This window comes from Symphalangus syndactylus, chromosome 5 (genome assembly GCF_028878055.3).
Source record: "Symphalangus syndactylus isolate Jambi chromosome 5, NHGRI_mSymSyn1-v2.1_pri, whole genome shotgun sequence".
Classification (NCBI taxonomy): domain Eukaryota; kingdom Metazoa; phylum Chordata; class Mammalia; order Primates; family Hylobatidae; genus Symphalangus; species Symphalangus syndactylus.
The window spans coordinates 54654229-54671577 of record NC_072427.2 but is presented as its reverse complement, the minus strand read 5'-3'; the positions used below and the strand labels follow the sequence as shown (position 1 = coordinate 54671577).

Genomic DNA, 17349 nt, shown 5'->3' with positions numbered 1-17349 from the left:
AATACAGTAATGCTTTTCTTTTGTAAGTAATTAAGAACTCAGTTTCTAATAGTTTATGCTGATTATCTTCTGAGTAGATCAGAAAGAAAGTGAGAAGTATTTGAGGGAAAGGAAGCTACAGAGTTGCAATCAACAGGTTATCACTGGACACTAATGTGATACTAGTACCTGGATTAAAAAGAACACTCCCTGAAGACCCTGCCTAGACACCATGCTCAGTTAGTCATGAGAGCTGAAGGATCTGGAATCCAGAAATCAGAAAGTATTTCTTCCACTTCAGTATGGACTGAAGGACAAACATAAAACTCTTGTCCTCCAGGAAGATGCACTGCTATTAACTAGCAGGTTTGGTGTGGCTCTGCAGGTCTGCTGTGCCAGAAGCATGGTCTTGGGAGTCAAGCTGTCTGAATGGAACTTTCCACACAGTCCCCATGCTTGGCTCGTTAAGACTCTGACCTTGGGCACTGCCTTCCTGATAAGAAAGACTAGGGTGTGTCAGCTCTCCCCACGCTCCAGTTTTCAAGAGAGCATCTGCCAGGCTGGGCTGGGGAGAGTGGGAATCCAGGGATCTATCCTGTTAGAGCACAATACCTCTGAACAAGTCTCAGTGGCTTCTCAACTCGGTAACAGCTGTTGCAGAAGGAAAGTCTTCTTGCTATCTACTCTAACCTTTAACTTGCCAGGATTCTGAATACTATAATCCATTAGCCAGTCAAGGAAATATTGAAAGTCCGGGCAAGAATAACTTAGAACTAATCAATCCACTTAGTTTTTTCACCTGGTTTGAAATGCAGATGTAAGCAAGAACGATGGGTTGCTTTCAACTAGAAAATATGTTACGCCTCAAGATGACTTTTCCTGGTTTAGCAGGGAATATGTAAGACTGTGTCAGATCTTGTAAAAAGGAACTCTTTCTAGCAATTAGGTCAAAGTAGTTGGTTCAGGAAAGTCAATGTGAAATGAAGCAGTTTTAGTTTAAGAATCTATTCTATGAAATATACTTGAAGAGAAGAGGACAGGAAGATAAGCTTTAAGTTGTAACAACCTTTTCTGGCTTACAAAATGCAATCTAGCCTGATGATAAATAATCGATTTTTTCCTCACATAAAAAGCTAGAAAGTTGGACCCTTATTTTAAAACCAAGCAAAGAAAGCACACAAGAATATCACTAAAAGAAATTATAGAAAATTAAGATTTGTGGATTTTAAAAAAGCCTCTCAGATAGTACACATGTATACTTTGTGCATTTTGGGAAAACATTTATAGACTAATTTCATTTTAAGAATTCACTAGTGCAAGCTATTAACATTGGACCTGACAAAGGATGTTAACAGAATTGTGTTGCTATAGAAGATTAGTATGAAGAAGATTACAATCCTTTCAAGTGCTGCAAAAGTAGAAATTAGTAATAATGTGTTCCTGTAAAGTGGTGTGGTTTGTTTCCACCTTCACTTTCCTATCAAGTTCCAGCTGACATGTTATTCAGAGTGGTCTTGGGCTCTCATATGCATGGTCTATCCCCCAGACTGGTTCATAATGAGAAAAACCATAGTTCTGACACATTACTATAGGTGAGAACAATAGACACTGCCTCTCAGTGTTAACAGCTCTCCTTGCAGAGGCTGTGTATGTCTGGGCAGGGGACATGGGGGGTCCTAAGCATGCAGCATGCACTCTCAAAGCATCTGTAGCCACAGCCAGGCAGAGGAAGGTAGGGACCATGCGGGGGCAAAACACAACAAAAACCAAACCAACAAGGAAGTACAAAGAACAAAATAAAAACCAGAGACACTCTCAATCTTCCCTAATAACCAAAACTTATTGCACTGATCTGAAAAAGGTAAATGACATTTAAAAAAAAAAAAGAAAGCTTCCCTCAATGGTGTATTCTCAGGAAATGATTAACTCTCCAGACAAAATAAACAGACCTTCCCATCAAAGATTGCTATAAAACCAGAAAGACTGACAACAGAAAGTAGTTATTTTAAAGCTGGCCATTTGGACATACAGAAAACCAAAATTCAAAGCCAGGAAGGATCTATTGCTTTGTTCAATATCTCCCAGTATGTTGTGACAATGTTAACAGGTGTTGAGTGAAAAATAAATGTGAGGAAATGCATGAAGTAGGCTTTTTAACTTTTAAGATGTCTTAGAGCCTTTAAATGGCAGTGGGTACCAGGATACTCCCAAGGGGTCTAGGGTTTATTTCCCACCCGCTGCTTGCCTTCATAGTGCCTTCTCTCTTAGAGCAAGTCCTGAATTGTGTATGCTGAGGACAGCACTTTGGGAGATGCTCATCTAGGCCATCCAAATCCCCTCATTTTCAGAGGAGGAAACTGAAGCCAGGCTCAAAGTCATCATTCATAGCCAGAAAGGGGCAGCATCAGAACTCAACCTGCTCTTCATTATAATTTGAGATTCTTTAGGAGACAATCCTACTGTAGTGGTAATTCAACAGGTGAGAAAATTTAAGAATTCTCTTACCATCAGAAACAGCTTTCATAACCCCTACACACAAATTATAAAAACCTAAAAGCTAACTTTCCCCAAATTTCTCCAATATGTTGATCTAATTAGAAAGCACTGGTATCTCAAAAGCATCTCTGATTAGTTACATAATTTATTGAACAAGTCAAAAAAGTAATAGGAAATGTCTTACCTTTCCCTCAGAAACCCACACCAGCTGGTTTTGCTGTTGTTGAATTGCTTCTTTCAGTGCACCATACCAACCATCATTCATTGAATTTAAGTTAATTGTAGCTGAAAATAAATTAACGATGTAGTTTTATGGTTAGAGCACTGCCAAAAGTCAGAATTAATTCAACGCTGCTTACAGCTAAATCGTCATTACTGAAAGATGGTATCTGAGGATGCAAACATTTGAAATTTCTATTTTGCTACTGTATATTTTCTTTTAACCAAACAGCAGCTGTTAACACAACAGGAAGCTTTCCAAGAAAAGATCATGTAAGCTTTAGTATTTGCACACCATAACATTTTGGCCTACTTAATGTTGCCCAGACATTGTAAGCTGAAAGAAGGCCTTTATTAAGATACTCACTTGTAAAAAGATGGTGATTATTTTTACGAAGTTTATGAGATCGCTCATATAACTTCCTGGCACTTTTCCGAGATTCTGGACATAACCTCATTCTCATTGTTTTTACTCCTTGCTTAGAATCAGGGTTAAGAAATACAACAATTGGATACCACTGGGCATAGTTAAGACGATCAACTGCATTTGGTGTTACATCTAATAAAGCATGTTTGTCCTAGAAACAGAAAGAAAAATATATACAAACATACATCATTAATTAGAATCATCAAATTCAGCTGGGTGCAGTGGCTCACGCTACGCCTATAATCCTAGCACTTTGGGAGGTCGAGGTGGGTGAATCACTTGAGGCCAGGAGTTCCAGACCAGCCTGGCCAGTATGGAGAACCTCTGTCTACTAAAAATACAAAAACTAGCCAGGCATGGTGGTGCACACCTGTAATCCCAGCTAATTGGGAGGCTGAGGCACAAGAATCGCTTGAACCTGAGAGGTAGAGGCTACAGTGAGCCGAGATCATGCCACTGCAGTCCAGCCTGGGTGACAGAGCAAGACCCTACCTCAAAAACAAAAACAAATACAAACCAAAAAAAAAAAAAAAACCCATCACATTCAGAAAAAGTCAAAAGTCTGTACTATATTTCAGTGGTAACAGATCTTTAATTGTATTCTAATGTCTCAGGAGCACATATTAAAAAACTAATTGTAAGTTAATTCAATTCCATTTCTAGCCAAACTTCTCTTTTAAGACTTAGCCCTAACACCGCCATCTGACAGTATTATCCATGTACAGTTAGAATAAAAATAAGTTTAAGAATTTAATGTTCCTGACATTCCTTATGAATGTAAATATCAAACTACAACTTGAATTGTACTGATGTAATATATAAGCAGTCTGTTAATTACATCTAAACATCATACACTTGTTTTGTGGTAATGAAAAATCATCTTCTGATGCCTACAGTAACTATTCTCTTGAAAGTAATTATTATAATGCTTTTCAGTAAGGGCTTAATTTTCTTATAGTATGTCAGTAATAGTCTCAGAAAAACTACCTTCTACTTTCAAATTAACCAAATCCCATCCCACTCAAAACCACAATAACATAATGAAATAGGTCAAGTTTTAATAACTTACTTGATCTATGATTTGCTTTATTGTATGCAGGCGAATAATGCCAGAGCTACGTTGGTCAGTTCCAGCATCTCGTGGTTCACTCTCTATTCATTACGTCAGGACAAAAATAAGACATCAAATTTTCATTGGTTAGATCAGAGTTTCTCAACTACTGGCCACCACTGATATGCCAGGCTGGATAGTACTTTGTTTGTGGAAACTGTCTTATGCATGCAGTAAGTAAAGTGAGTTTTAACATGCATACTTCCCTTTTTTTTTTCACTATTTTTCAAACTACTTCAATATTCTGGGAAAAAATTAGCCATTAAAGAAGAAAAAATATATAGGAATGCACATTTTTTTCTTTTGCCTAGGGCTCTAATATGGCTCAAGACATGGCACTACTTCCCACCCTTTTTCACACTGTAACATCCAGAGAAAATATTATTTGTATGGCACACTGAGATAAACTCAGGAGGCTACTCCTTTGCCAAGCTCTAACCAGCCACTACTGGCTAAAGAGGTCAATACCTTGGCATGTCCACCAACCACCAGTAATGGTGCTATGGCAGATTGCCTAGGGAGTTCTGGGTTAGAGACCTTAGTTACATCAGTAGAAGGGGAACCTGAGGGCAGGAAGCTGTTCATCTGTAACTGTGAGACAGCCTATGGCTTCATCCTGGCAACCTGTCTTCACTGGTGTATAATGTGCCAAATGCAGCTTGGGCTGGTTTCCAACCATCTCAGAGCACAGCAACGTTTGTGACTCTGGTCACAAGGAAAGTTTGAAAGGAAAGGAAGAGCTTTGGTGTTTCAGAGATCAGACAAAGGCAGAGATCTGGAAAGACAAGTCACACTGAGGGTCAAGATAAATGATTTTGGAGAATGAAACTACCATAAGACAAAGCACCATGGGCAAGCAGGGCAGAATTTCAAATCCAGTGAACACTGGAGAATTAAGAAGAAAGATCAACTGGGAATTTTGGCTGGAAAAAAAATGCTACTAACTCCTCAACTCAAAACACTGTCATTAGATTCAAAGAAGATATACAACTAAGCTACCTGAATTCCTTGTTGTGGAGTAAACCTGATTAAACCAATGTATTATCCTTTAAGGCAGAGCTTTGTAAGTCATCATACTTGCTTTTCCCAAATCTAAAAATCCTAAATTTGGTTATGGGTAAGGGTTACCACCAGCTTCTTCAGGTGAAATGTCATCTACAGATAACTTAGCCAGGTGTGGTGGCAGGTGCCTGTAATCCCAGCCACTAGGGGAGGCTGAGACAGGAGAATCGCTTGAACCTGGGAGGCGGAGGTTGCAGTGAGCTGAGATCACGTCAGTGCACTCCAACCTGGGCAACACAGTAAGACCTTGTCTCAAACAAAACAAAACAAAACAAACTTCTTCTGAAAAAACTAAGAAGACAGAAATAAACATTTTCTAACTTGCTCAGATTTTACTCAAATCATTTGTCTGCAAATCTTCTGATGTTCAGAAAATAAATATCCTTATTCAACTTCAATGGCAATAAAATAAAAAGCAATATATTAAAAAATAGATGATGTTCTGATTCTTTAACACTATGCAGTTTAAAGATGTTACTGAGGGTCGGCTGGGCGCGGTGGCTCACACCTGTAATCCCAGCACTTTGGGAGGCCAAGGCAGGCAGATCACGAGGTCAGGAGATGAGACCATCCTGGCTAACATGATGAAACCCCGTCTCTACTAAAAAAAAATACAAAAAAATTAGCTGGGTGTGGTGGCGGGCGCCTGTAGTCCAGCTACGCAGAAGGCTGAGGCAAGAGAATGGCGTGAACCCAGGAGGTGGAGCTTGGATCTGAGATCGCACCACGGCACTCCTGCCTGGGCGACAGAGCGAGACTCTGTCTCAAAAAAAAAAAAAAAAAGTTATTGAGGGTCATATAGTGCCAGTGGGAACAAAATCCCCAACATAACTCTCTGGAAAGCAGAAACTTCATCATAATTATGGGAACAGCTATATTCTTAAGGATTTAAATCATTTGGGAAACAAAGCAGGGCATAAACAAGCAAACAAAACACGGACAGATTTCTGTATCTTTTGTAATAGTAATATAAATTCGAAACAAATGATATAAAAAATGCCTAATTGAACCAAAAATTGCAGGATAAAATGAAAATATGCCATTACCTATGAAAAAGGAAAATAGGATATAAACTTTTCTAAACAGTATAAATAAAACTTTAAAAAAAATGCTTAAAAAAAGAGTGGAAGAAAATACAATGGAATAAAATTTAGGGTGGTGGTGATATGTGTAAAAATTAACTTTCCAACTTTTCCAAACAGAGAATGGCACTTTTAGAATTACAAAAACAGTTCAAAAATAAAACAAAACTTGGTGCAGTGGCTCACACCTATAATCCCAGCACTTGGGGAGGCCAAGGCCAGAGATCACTTGAGCCCAGGAGCTCAGGTTCAGCCTGGACAACATAGTGAGACCCCGTTTCTACAATAATAATAATAATAAACTAGCCAGGCGTGTTGCACATGCCTGTAGTCCTAGCTGCTTGGAAGGCTGAGGTGTATGGACTGCTTGAACCCATGAGTTTGGGACTACAGTGAGCAATGATCTAACCACTGCACTCCTGCCTGGGCAAGAGTGAGACTCTGTCTCCAAAAAAATAAAGAAAGTAAATAACACAAGGATCTGTAAGCAAAACGTATTTGGCATACAAAGCACTGCAGCCTCAATACTTACACTTACTATCTTATTATAAATGTCTGCAATAATAACAGGTGATAACATTAGCAATGTTTTATTACCCTTTTTAACTGTTTGTGTATTTGTCAGTTTAATGACTAAAAGAGCTGGAATGGAGCAAGAAAGGGTTGTGGTCAAAGCCGAGTCTTGTCACTTGTTCACTGAGGGCCACCAGGAAGTTTAGACTGAAGAAACTGGTAAGGATCCACACAATGACCATCCAAGTCTCAGGCTGCTCAACTGTAACATGGATATTATACTCCTTACCTCAGAGCATGACTGGGAGGATTCAATGACATCGTATGTTATGCAATTTCCATATGAAGCCAAGAGTTTCCTAAGTGGTGATTTTTCTCATTAAAAGAATTGGTGGAACAAGGACATGGTCACTGGGGTTTTCTCACCAAATTAAAAGAATGGGATAAACTGCTAATTTTTCACTGACAAAAAGTCTTATTTTTATTGAATGAGTGAATCAGAACTCACTCAACTTTAGAGGTATAACTCCCAACCTCATTTAAGTTAGCCTTGAGGCTACTTACTTGCAATTTGATAAATATCTGGTTCTTCTCTTGCCAGCTTTTCTCTGGCAACATCAGCTATTGGTCCAAAAATGGTTACAGGCCTCAGAAATCCAGCTGGAGAGAAATTCACATGAAAAACAGCATATTTTATACCTTTTCTTTCTTAAACATATTGACGTTAAAGGGTATTAGGTTAGTCTGTAGAAAATAAACTACCTTCTCGAAGAACCACTCTTTCATAAGCTGGAAACTTTGTTTGAACAGGCTGAGCGGACAAATCCTCTCTGCTTTTTCGAAGATTTCTCTTGGAGCTGCGAAGACCTCGGAATCTCCAGAAGTCAGCACGGTCTCCGCCTGCTGTTTTTGGAAGTGTATACTGTACACTGGCTAGCTGCTCAGCTCTACACAAGAAAGGAGAAGATTAAAATAAGGGCATTTAAAATGCAAAATGGAAAAAGACCCACAATGAAATTAAATGTACAATACTGGATGGAAGTTCACATGCAGTTTAAATCTTAATGGTTATAAAAAAGAGGAGTTTGTAAAGTTAAGTCAGTTATAGATACGGTGAATACAATGAAAAAGAATTCTTTACATTACCAAAATTTCCCAGTGGGATTGAAACGATCTATCATCATTTACTTGACTGACTCTATGAGAAGTATCCAAGCACTCATACCTGTTCTTATTAGGGATGATGCCTCGTTCTACCTCCTTATGATTTTTGCCAATTCGAATAGCAAGCCAAGAGCCCAGTTTTCCATTGTACAAGGTATCCACAACACGGAACACCTCTCCTTTGTTAAAACTAAGTCCATAGGGAGATTCCTTTTCATATTCAAAATGGGTTCTAATATAGAAAGAATCTCCTACATCTGATTCTACAATGCGACGATAAACTAAAAGGAATAAAAACAAACACATTATCAATATTTAGTGGGATAATCTGAAAGACAGTATATTATGTAAAGATGCTATGATAATATCAATAATAATATCCAACAAATTCTTACTATGTGCCAGGTACTGTATCATTTTATTTCATGTATTCATCACTATAAGAATTGGAACTCTTAGTACTTCCATTTTGCAGATGAGGAAACTGATGCAGAAAATACATCAAGTAACTTGTCAAAAGCCACACGCTTGTTTTCTATTACATCACCTAACTTATCTGCAAACATTATAGACATTTCCATATCTAAATCAGCAGTTCTCAAATAAAGGTAACTTTATCCCTCGCCATCTAACATTGCACATTTGCCAATATGCAGTTTTGACTGTCCCATCTGTGTACTGAAAGGGTAGGGGGGTGTGTGCTAGTGGCATCTCATCTACTGAGCAGAGGCTAGGAATGCTCCTAAACATCCACAATACACAGGACAGCCCCTAAAACCGCATTATTTGGTCCAAAATGTCAACAGTGCCAAGGCTGAGAAACCTGGCTCTAAGTGAAAATCATATCTACTTTATCACAGAAAAAATGGGGTTTTCTCTTGAATTAAAGCTAATAAACATCTGAGTGTATTGCTTAGAAACATCAGTACAAAATTTGAAAGCTGCTCATATATACTTTTGTATGGTTCTGATGGCTAATAAATACTTTCTGTTACTTGTAAAGGGTTGCATGGCATTTTATCTAAATTAGAATACTAAAAGGTTAGTCCTATTCGCATGCTCTGCTAATTAGAATCATCTGAAATTCTGTGCTCCTAAATGACTTAGAATACATAACTTTCTTTGAGATTAACAAATTCATTCATCACTCAACTTTGAGTGACTTATTTTTTAAAAATGGAATAAATCCCTTTGTAAGTCCTCAAACTCTAGAGGTTTATCTCCTCCATTTTCTGACAGCATCTCACCATCCTTCTTCTTCTGAGCCAATATGGTCACTTCTTCTCCTTTAGGGAGGTCAAGCAGGAAAAGGACGGCTTCTTCTCTTATGATATTTGTAAAATCTACATTGTTTACCTATTAAAATAAGATTTCATAAATCATTCTTGGCTGTTTAAGAATATGAAAATAACATACACAGGACACAGATACTCTCAGTCTACCTAATTTGAAAATATCACATCTTTTTTTTTTTTTTGAGACAGAGTCTTGCTCTGTCACCCAGGCTGGAGTGCAATGGCACGATCTCGGCTCACTGCAACCTCCACCTCCCAGGTTCAAGTGATTCTCCTGCCTCAGCCTCCCGAGTAGCTGGGATTACAGGTGCCCACCACCACGCCCAGCTAATTTTTTAATATTTTTAGTAGAGATGGGGTTTCACCATGTTGGGCAGGCTGGTCTCAAATTCCTGACCTCAGGTGATTCGCCCGCTTTGGCCTCCTAAAGTGCTGGGATTATAGGCATGAGTCACCACACCCAGCCGAAAATATCACATCTTTAAGACGAAAAAATTCATTTTACTTTGGAGAAAAGAATACACTCTAATTTTAAAAAAAAGAAACAAAGTGAGTTAAAGGTATAAATTTATTTAAATAGTATTCAGTGTGTCCTGACATTAAAGATCATCTGTGTAAAATTTAACCAATTTAGATGAAAAAAGATAACATTTTACAAGTTGCTGAGAAAAAAAAATAAAAAGAAAATGGGATTAAAAAGACAATCTGCACTGTGGCAACCCTGTAAGAGCATCTATGTAATGCAGACTCAGTGTTTGCCAAGTTAACATTTACTTCTATTAGAAACTTGTAAATGCCAAAATGAACTTATTAAAATGGCACCAGTGACTGTGTGCAGGATTACAGGCAGGTTTTCTTCTTTCCATCTTTTGGAAATTTTCCAGATTAAAAAAGAAAAAAAAAAAAAACAAAAAACCTAGAAACAAAAAAACCTGACATGCACCACTTACTTTTATGATACAAAACAAAAGTGAACTATTAAGAAACATTTTTTAGCCAGGTGCAGTGACTCGTGTCTGTAATCCCAGCACTCTGGGAGGCCAAAGTAGGTGGACTGCTTGAACCCAGGAGTTTGAGCCCAGTCTGGGCCACATGGTGAAACCCTGTCTCTACAAAAAATACAAAAAAAATTTGCCAGGTGTGGTGGCAAATGCCTGTGGTCCCAGCTACTCAGGAGGCTGAGGGGAAGATCGTTTGAGCCCAGGTATTTAAGGCTGCAGTGAGCCGTGATCACACCACTGCATTCCAGCCTGGGTGACAGTGAGGCGCTGCCTCAAGGAAAAAAAAGAGAAACATTTAAAAAATGTATGTCCTGATTACTTCAAAACAGGATTAAGAGATGGATAAGAAAATAGGCCCCTTTACTTTCCTTGGTATAGTGAACATTATTATACATGTTGTATTTAAATGTTTTTGACGTAACTTGATTGACAACAATGTAAACATCATCAGAAAGAATCACCATATTAGATCAGATGGAAACAGGTCTGAAGTCACGATGATGCCTTGACTTTTTGACATGCTAAGTTTCAAGGGAAAAGGAGGAGGGTTCAATGAGAAAATGACAGGGGTCAGGAAATTGCTGAGTGAAAAGATTTTGATTACGAGCTGCTCACTTGAGCAACCAAACCCAAAAAAGAGGCAGTGTAGCAAGAGAAGCAGAGAGTTACCAACATTCTCCAAGTTTTAGAAGTATCAGTAAAGAAAGCAGGAAAAGAATAAAAAAATTAAGAGTACCAGAATGGCAGTATTATGGAATCTAAGGAAGAAAGTACTTCAAAAAAGATTAAGTCAGTCAAAATGCTGCTAAAAAATAAAGGAAAATGAGGCTTGAGGATGACATTAACTCAGCGATGGCTTATTGAAAACTGAGCTTCAGTGTGGTAAAGGTGGAAGCCAGGCTGCAAAACTGTATGACCACAATGACTGAAAAGAAAACAGGCAAGGGCCTCAACCACATCCTTCAACAAGTTCAACAGCAAAACAACACAAATAAGACAGTGGAAGATAGATGAAGAACCAGGGGAGAGAGAAAGAGAAGAAAGTGAACAAAGCTACAAGATTCTGGAGCAGACAGGAGGCTGAATCCAGGACACTGGCAAGAGGCAGGCTGAGTACAGAAAGACACCAGAATAGAGAGGCCATGGCAAAGACTTTGTGGTAGAAAGGCAGAATAAATGCAGGAGCTCACAACGGACAGATACCTTCTGATTAAAATGGGACACAGTTTAATCTAGCAAATCAAATGGAGGTTTGCATGTTTTAAAAAGAAATAGGAGACAGATTAAGATGGTACTATGTCACTAGGTGAAACCATTTATGGGGAAGGAAGGGAGGACTCTATAGACTCTATTGATACTCTGCATTTAACCTGGGCTTTCCTGATTTGTGTAACTGATCCTGTCTCTTGTGGAGTATGAAGTTTCAAAGCCAGGCAGCTTACACATTTGCCTTTGACGTGAATTCCATCTCCCTGTGCCTGAGCCATCAACTGGGGTTAAGAAGGTCCCAGAGGTTGTGTGGACTGCTTCAAGATGACTCATATGGGAGAGGAACACTTGATGTTGCTTGCTGGCAAGTTGTGGCCCATGGCAGAGTCTTGCCAGTCTGAATGTTTACTTGAACTTCCAAAGACTACCTGGTAGATATTATCATCAGGATATAAGACTTATTTTCTTTTATTTCCGTGAACAAGAGTAGTAGAAATGAAATGTCACATTCTTTACTAACATATAATATAGCAGTAAACAAGAGCAAGATACAAGAATGGGAAGTGAGAAGTCCAGCATAAGGTAGACCTGATGGATTTTGACTTTGAAAGTTTAATTGGCTCAATGGAGACTGCTTACAGATTACAATCTAATTACAGTAGTAAGCTTTTTCTGGTGATCCAAATACTTTTTAACCCACATAAATTGCAATACTGACATACCCTGAGAATTTGATCACCTTCCTCTAAGCCTTCCTTGGCTGCAGGGCTATCTTCTAGAACGCCAGCTACAAATATTCCAACATCATTTCCACCAGCCAGCCGCAAACCCACACTATCTCCTTTTCTGAATTTTACCAATTTCATGCTGGGCCTGTTAAAACAGATTTCATTTGAAACAGTTAAGAAGAGCTTAAAACGTTATAGCAAACACTACAGTGAAAACTATATTCAGAATTAAATAAAGAACCATCATTTCTAAAACTCCTCTCATACCACTAATTTACTAAATAAAATTTAGTGTTAGAATTCAAACCAGACTTAATAACACTATTTTCTGATTAACAGTTAGGGAATATTCAAATTTAATATGCAAGTACTATTTTACATAACTAATTGATAAAATTACTTTGTAAAACAATGTTTTCTCAACTCTCAAAGAGTCATGGTACATTCCCAATGGCTAAAAACATCTTCCATTTTTTCCACCCCAATTCACACAACATTTCTATTAAATAAATGAAAAGTCAAATTTTTTTAAATAAAGGTAGAAACTGAAGTATAAATTGGCTAATTTTCCTGACACGATGGACTCAAAGTAAGGCTCCAAGCATTGTGATTTCTACATGTAATAGATAGTGATTTAAAAAAAAACTCTGCAGTTGGTGGAGTCTTTCAGTAGTTCACAGAGTAGTTCACTTACTCTGCTGCCCCTCTGAGTTTTACAATACAAATCATATAGTCATTCAGCCTTTCTAGATTAGCCCCACATCCAAACTGTCCCTTTCTAGTGCTCTGAATGGAAAAAAAAAAATGCATACACACCCACCTCTCTACATCAGTGTAGTGTTGAAACCTTGTGACACTCCTTAAAACAAATACTAAAGGATGCCTTATAAGAATTGATTGGATAGAAACAGACTGTAATTAAAAATTACCCACTATATTTCCCTTCTAGGGATTCATAAGTACTCTCACATTCCTAGCCAAGAAAATACACTATTTTACCTATTCTTACAAGAAGTGTAGAAAAAAATCCCTATACTCTTTATTAGGTAATACTAACCAAATTATTAGAAACTAACAGATAACAACAACAACAACAAAAAAAGTCAAATAAATGAATGCAATGTGTTGAGGAAGGAGAGATTTCTAGTCTCTTTAAGCCAACTAAAGAGATCGCCTTAACTTTCAGAACTTACTATTTATTCATTTCTGATTGGGTTACCTGACCTGGAACTAACATCAGCTAGTCATAAAAGTAAGAGCCTGAGAATCAGATGACGTCTCTCACTGGCTGGTGGCATCCTTGATCCCTCCATGAAACTATTTACCAGCTTTATTACAAATGGTCCAAGCCCCTTGGTTGTAGTGGTATCCTAGCCAGGTCAAAAGCATTCTCATAGATTCCTCCCCTAAACCCACTGTACTGAAAGCTCTTTAAATATTTCCTCAAAGACCTTAAGACTCCAGGTCTCAGTTGGGTGTGACAGCTCAAGCCTATAATCCCAGCACGTTGGAAGACTGAGGCAGGAGGACTGCTTGAGCCTAGGAGTTTGTTACCAGCCCTGATCAGCACAGCAAGACTCTGTCTCTACTAAAAAAAAAAAAAAAAAAAAAAATTAGCTGGGTTTTGTGGCTCATTGCCTGTAGTCCTAGCTACTCCGAAGGCTGAGGTGGGAGGATTCCTCGAGCCTAGGAGTTTGAGGTTATGGTGAGCAATGATCACACCATTATACTCTAGCCTGGGTGACAGAGTGAGGCCCTGTCTCTTTAAAACAAAACAAAACAAAACAAAAACAAAAACAAAAGACTATAGGTCTTTGGAAATCCTCTTCTAACCCTGACCAATCTAATGTGCTTCGAAAAGTAAAAACAACTGAGCACAGTATCCACCCTTTAGTAAAACATGGCTTCTGAAAACCACTGTTAGAAGACAGCTTTAGGCCATATCTCACCAACAGTGTCATGTGCCTTAGATGACTGACATTTTATACTTTGTCCTGCCTGCATTATATTAACTACTTGCAATAGCAAAACAGACTCACTAACTTCTGCATCAAATCCATTCATTGGCTTTAAATGAAAAACCAAACCTTTCCTGGCACAGCTACAAATCCTGCCCACGTCCTCAAATCCTCTTTGGTATTTGTTCTCCCAGGGAAGGAGGTCTCTGGAATTTTTCTTTTTTTTTTTTTTTGAGATGGAATCTTGCTCTGTCACCCAGGCTGGAGTGCAGTGGCGCGATCTCGGCTCACTGCAAGCTCCACCTCCTGGGTTCATGCCATTCTCCTGCCTCAGCCTCCCGAGTAGCTGGGACTACAGAAGCCCGCCGCCACACCTGGCTAATTTTTTTGTATTTTTAGTAGAGATGGGGTTTCCCCGTGTTAGCCAGGATGGTCTCAATCTCCTGACCTCGTGATCCACCAGCCTTGGCCTCCCAAAGTGCTAGGATTACAGGTGTGAGCCACCACACCCAGTCAGTCTCTGGAATCTTACCATTACAGTTTCCTAAACCTTAAACACTTATACAAGTTTTCAAGCAATTCCCAAGAAAGGAAAAAGAAGGGGACTATCTATGCCTGCACAATTTATAAAAGGTTGAATTATCAATTACCTAATATTAAAACTGTACAGTTTTAAACTTGTAAAAGCCCCACCTCTTTCAGAAACTATTTCTATCTACTTAGCTGGGTCTAAATCTAACCTACTTGAGGAAATCTGCCAATTTTCTTTGTTTTTGTTTGTGTTTTTTTGAGACGGAGTCTCGCTCTGTCACCCAGGCTAGAGTGCAGTGGTGCAATCTCAGATCACTGCAAGCTCCGCCTCCTGGGTTCACACCATTCTCCTGCCTCATCCTCCCGAGTAGCTGGGACTATAGGCGCCCAGCTAATTTTTTGTATTTTTAGTAGAGAAGGGGTTTCACCATGTTAGCCAGGATGGTCTTGATGTCCTGACCTCGTGATTCGCCCGCCTCGGCCTCCCAAAGTGCTGGGATTACAGGCGTGAGCCACCGTGCCCGGCCCGGAAATCTGCCAATTTTCAATTATTCACATCATGTCCCCTTTACCAGTGCCAATAAAAAACTAATTTGGGCTGGGCATGGTGGCTCACATCTGTAATTCTAGCACTTTGGGAGGCTGAGGGTGGTGGACTGCTTGAGCCCAGGAGTTTTAGACCAGCCTGGGCAACGTGGCGAAACCCCATCTCTACTACAAATACAAAAATTAGCTAGGTGTGGTGGTGTGTGTCCTTTCATCCCAGCTATTCAGGAGGCTGAGGTGGGAGGATTGTTTGAGCCCGAGAGGCAGAGGTTGCAACGAGCCGAGATTGCACCACGGCCCACCAGCCTGGGCAACAGAGCAAGACCCTGTTAAAAAAAAAAAAAAACTAACCAAACAAAAAACTAATTTGATAATCATGATGGTTTGAAATTTGTTGACAAATTTACATCTCAATTCTACCGAGTATAAAATATAAAGTAATGAAAGGTGTTAAGATAGTAAAAACTTACTTTTGAGTTGCTAACTACCCTAGAACAGGTTCTCAACCAATCTCAACCATGATTTTGCCCCCAAGGAAACATCTGGCAATGTCTAGAGATAATTCTAATTGTCACAACTAGCGGACTGCTACTGGCATCTAGTGGCCAGGATTGCTGCTAAACATGCCACAATGCACAGGACAGCCCCTCACAACAAATGCTTACCTGGCCCAAAATGCCACTAGTGCTGAGATTGAGAAACACTGATTTTTTTTTTTTTTTTTTTAAATGCTCCATTGGAAAGCTGTGGAAATTCTGATGTCTGAATAGAATTTTTTATTTTTCTAATTCCTAACTTAAAAACTAGGCAGGAGACAGTGGTGAGAAAGAAAGCATCCAAAAAGTTCCTTTGTTGTCTAATTTCTAACTAACTACCATATATATAAGTAGCAGAATGTTTAATAAAAAAACTAATCACAGTATTAGGTGGTATATACTATTTTAAAAAATATATGCAATATGGTTTACAATTAAATTCCTACTCTAAATAATGCTTAATAATGAACAAAGAAAACAATACAACTTTAAAATTGTATTACCGAAGAATCCCATCTTCATGAGTTGAATTAGGTAGGACACCATCAGATGGACTGACAGGTAAATCCACATCTGGTTGCCCAACTTGGGCATACACAGGCTTTGGTTCTAAGAAAAAAAAAATTGGGTAGGACTCACTTTAGAAAAACATGGAATAATAATGCAAGCAACCAAGCAATATATGATTCGTAAGTTCAGAGAACCTGATGAGGAACATATCTACCATATGTATTAGAGTACATTTTATAGTAATAAATTCTGAAGTCTTTATAACAAGTAGGTACCTTACACAGTCGTTTTCCATAGTTCCAGCAATCAGAATTTGAAAAATCTATTCTTTAGGAACGAATAACAAAAAATAGATATGAGAAGAGAGAATTCCTACATTTCCCCGTTAAGACTGCCAAAGTAGCTACCTTTCCTCATTATGATAAAATGTGTTTTTTTTTTTTTTTGAGGCAGAGTCTTGCTCTGTCACTCAGGCTGGAGTGCAGTGGCGCAATCTCGGCTCACTGCAAGCTCCGCCTCCCGGGTTCACGCCATTCTCCTGCCTCAGCCTTTCCGAGTAGCTGGGACTACAGGTGCCCGCCACCACGCCCGGCTAATTTTTTGTATTTTTAGTAGAGACGGGGTTTCACTGTGGTCTCGATCTCCTGACCTCGTGATCCGCCCACCTCGGCCTCCCAAAGTGCTGGGATTACAAGCGTGAGCCACCGCGCCCGGCTTTAAATAAACATATTTCTGCCACTCAGCAAGCAGAGCAAGAAAGATGATTTGAGAAAAGGAAGTGAAAGACATCAGAAACAAAATCTCCAGGCCTCCCAGGCAACTGATCTTAGCACCTTGCTGATTCTGTTTTGTCTTCACAGACAGCTTTAAAAGGATGCTTGGGTCAGACACAGTGGCTTGCACCTGTAATCCCAACACTCTAGGAAGCCGAGGTGGGAGGATTGTTTGAGGCCAGGAGTTGGAGACCAACCTGGACGACAAA

At 39.1% G+C, this 17349-nt stretch overlaps 1 protein-coding gene across 14 annotated transcripts in view; it reads right to left on the bottom strand.

Annotated features, from left to right (window-relative positions):
* TJP1 (tight junction protein 1) overlaps positions 1-17349 on the bottom strand; it is a 275476-nt gene that overhangs the window by 23888 nt on the left and 234239 nt on the right. For all 14 annotated transcript variants that reach the window (XM_055278494.2, XM_055278496.2, XM_055278495.2 and 11 more), the window contains 9 exons: positions 16361-16466; positions 12281-12431; positions 9301-9409; positions 8115-8334; positions 7652-7836; positions 7454-7549; positions 4191-4273; positions 3062-3272; positions 2660-2760 (listed from right to left, as the gene is read on the bottom strand). In XM_055278494.2, the coding sequence (XP_055134469.1) occupies positions 2660-2760; positions 3062-3272; positions 4191-4273; positions 7454-7549; positions 7652-7836; positions 8115-8334; positions 9301-9409; positions 12281-12431; positions 16361-16466 (1262 nt within the window). The remainder of the gene's footprint in view (positions 1-2659; positions 2761-3061; positions 3273-4190; positions 4274-7453; positions 7550-7651; positions 7837-8114; positions 8335-9300; positions 9410-12280; positions 12432-16360; positions 16467-17349) is intronic.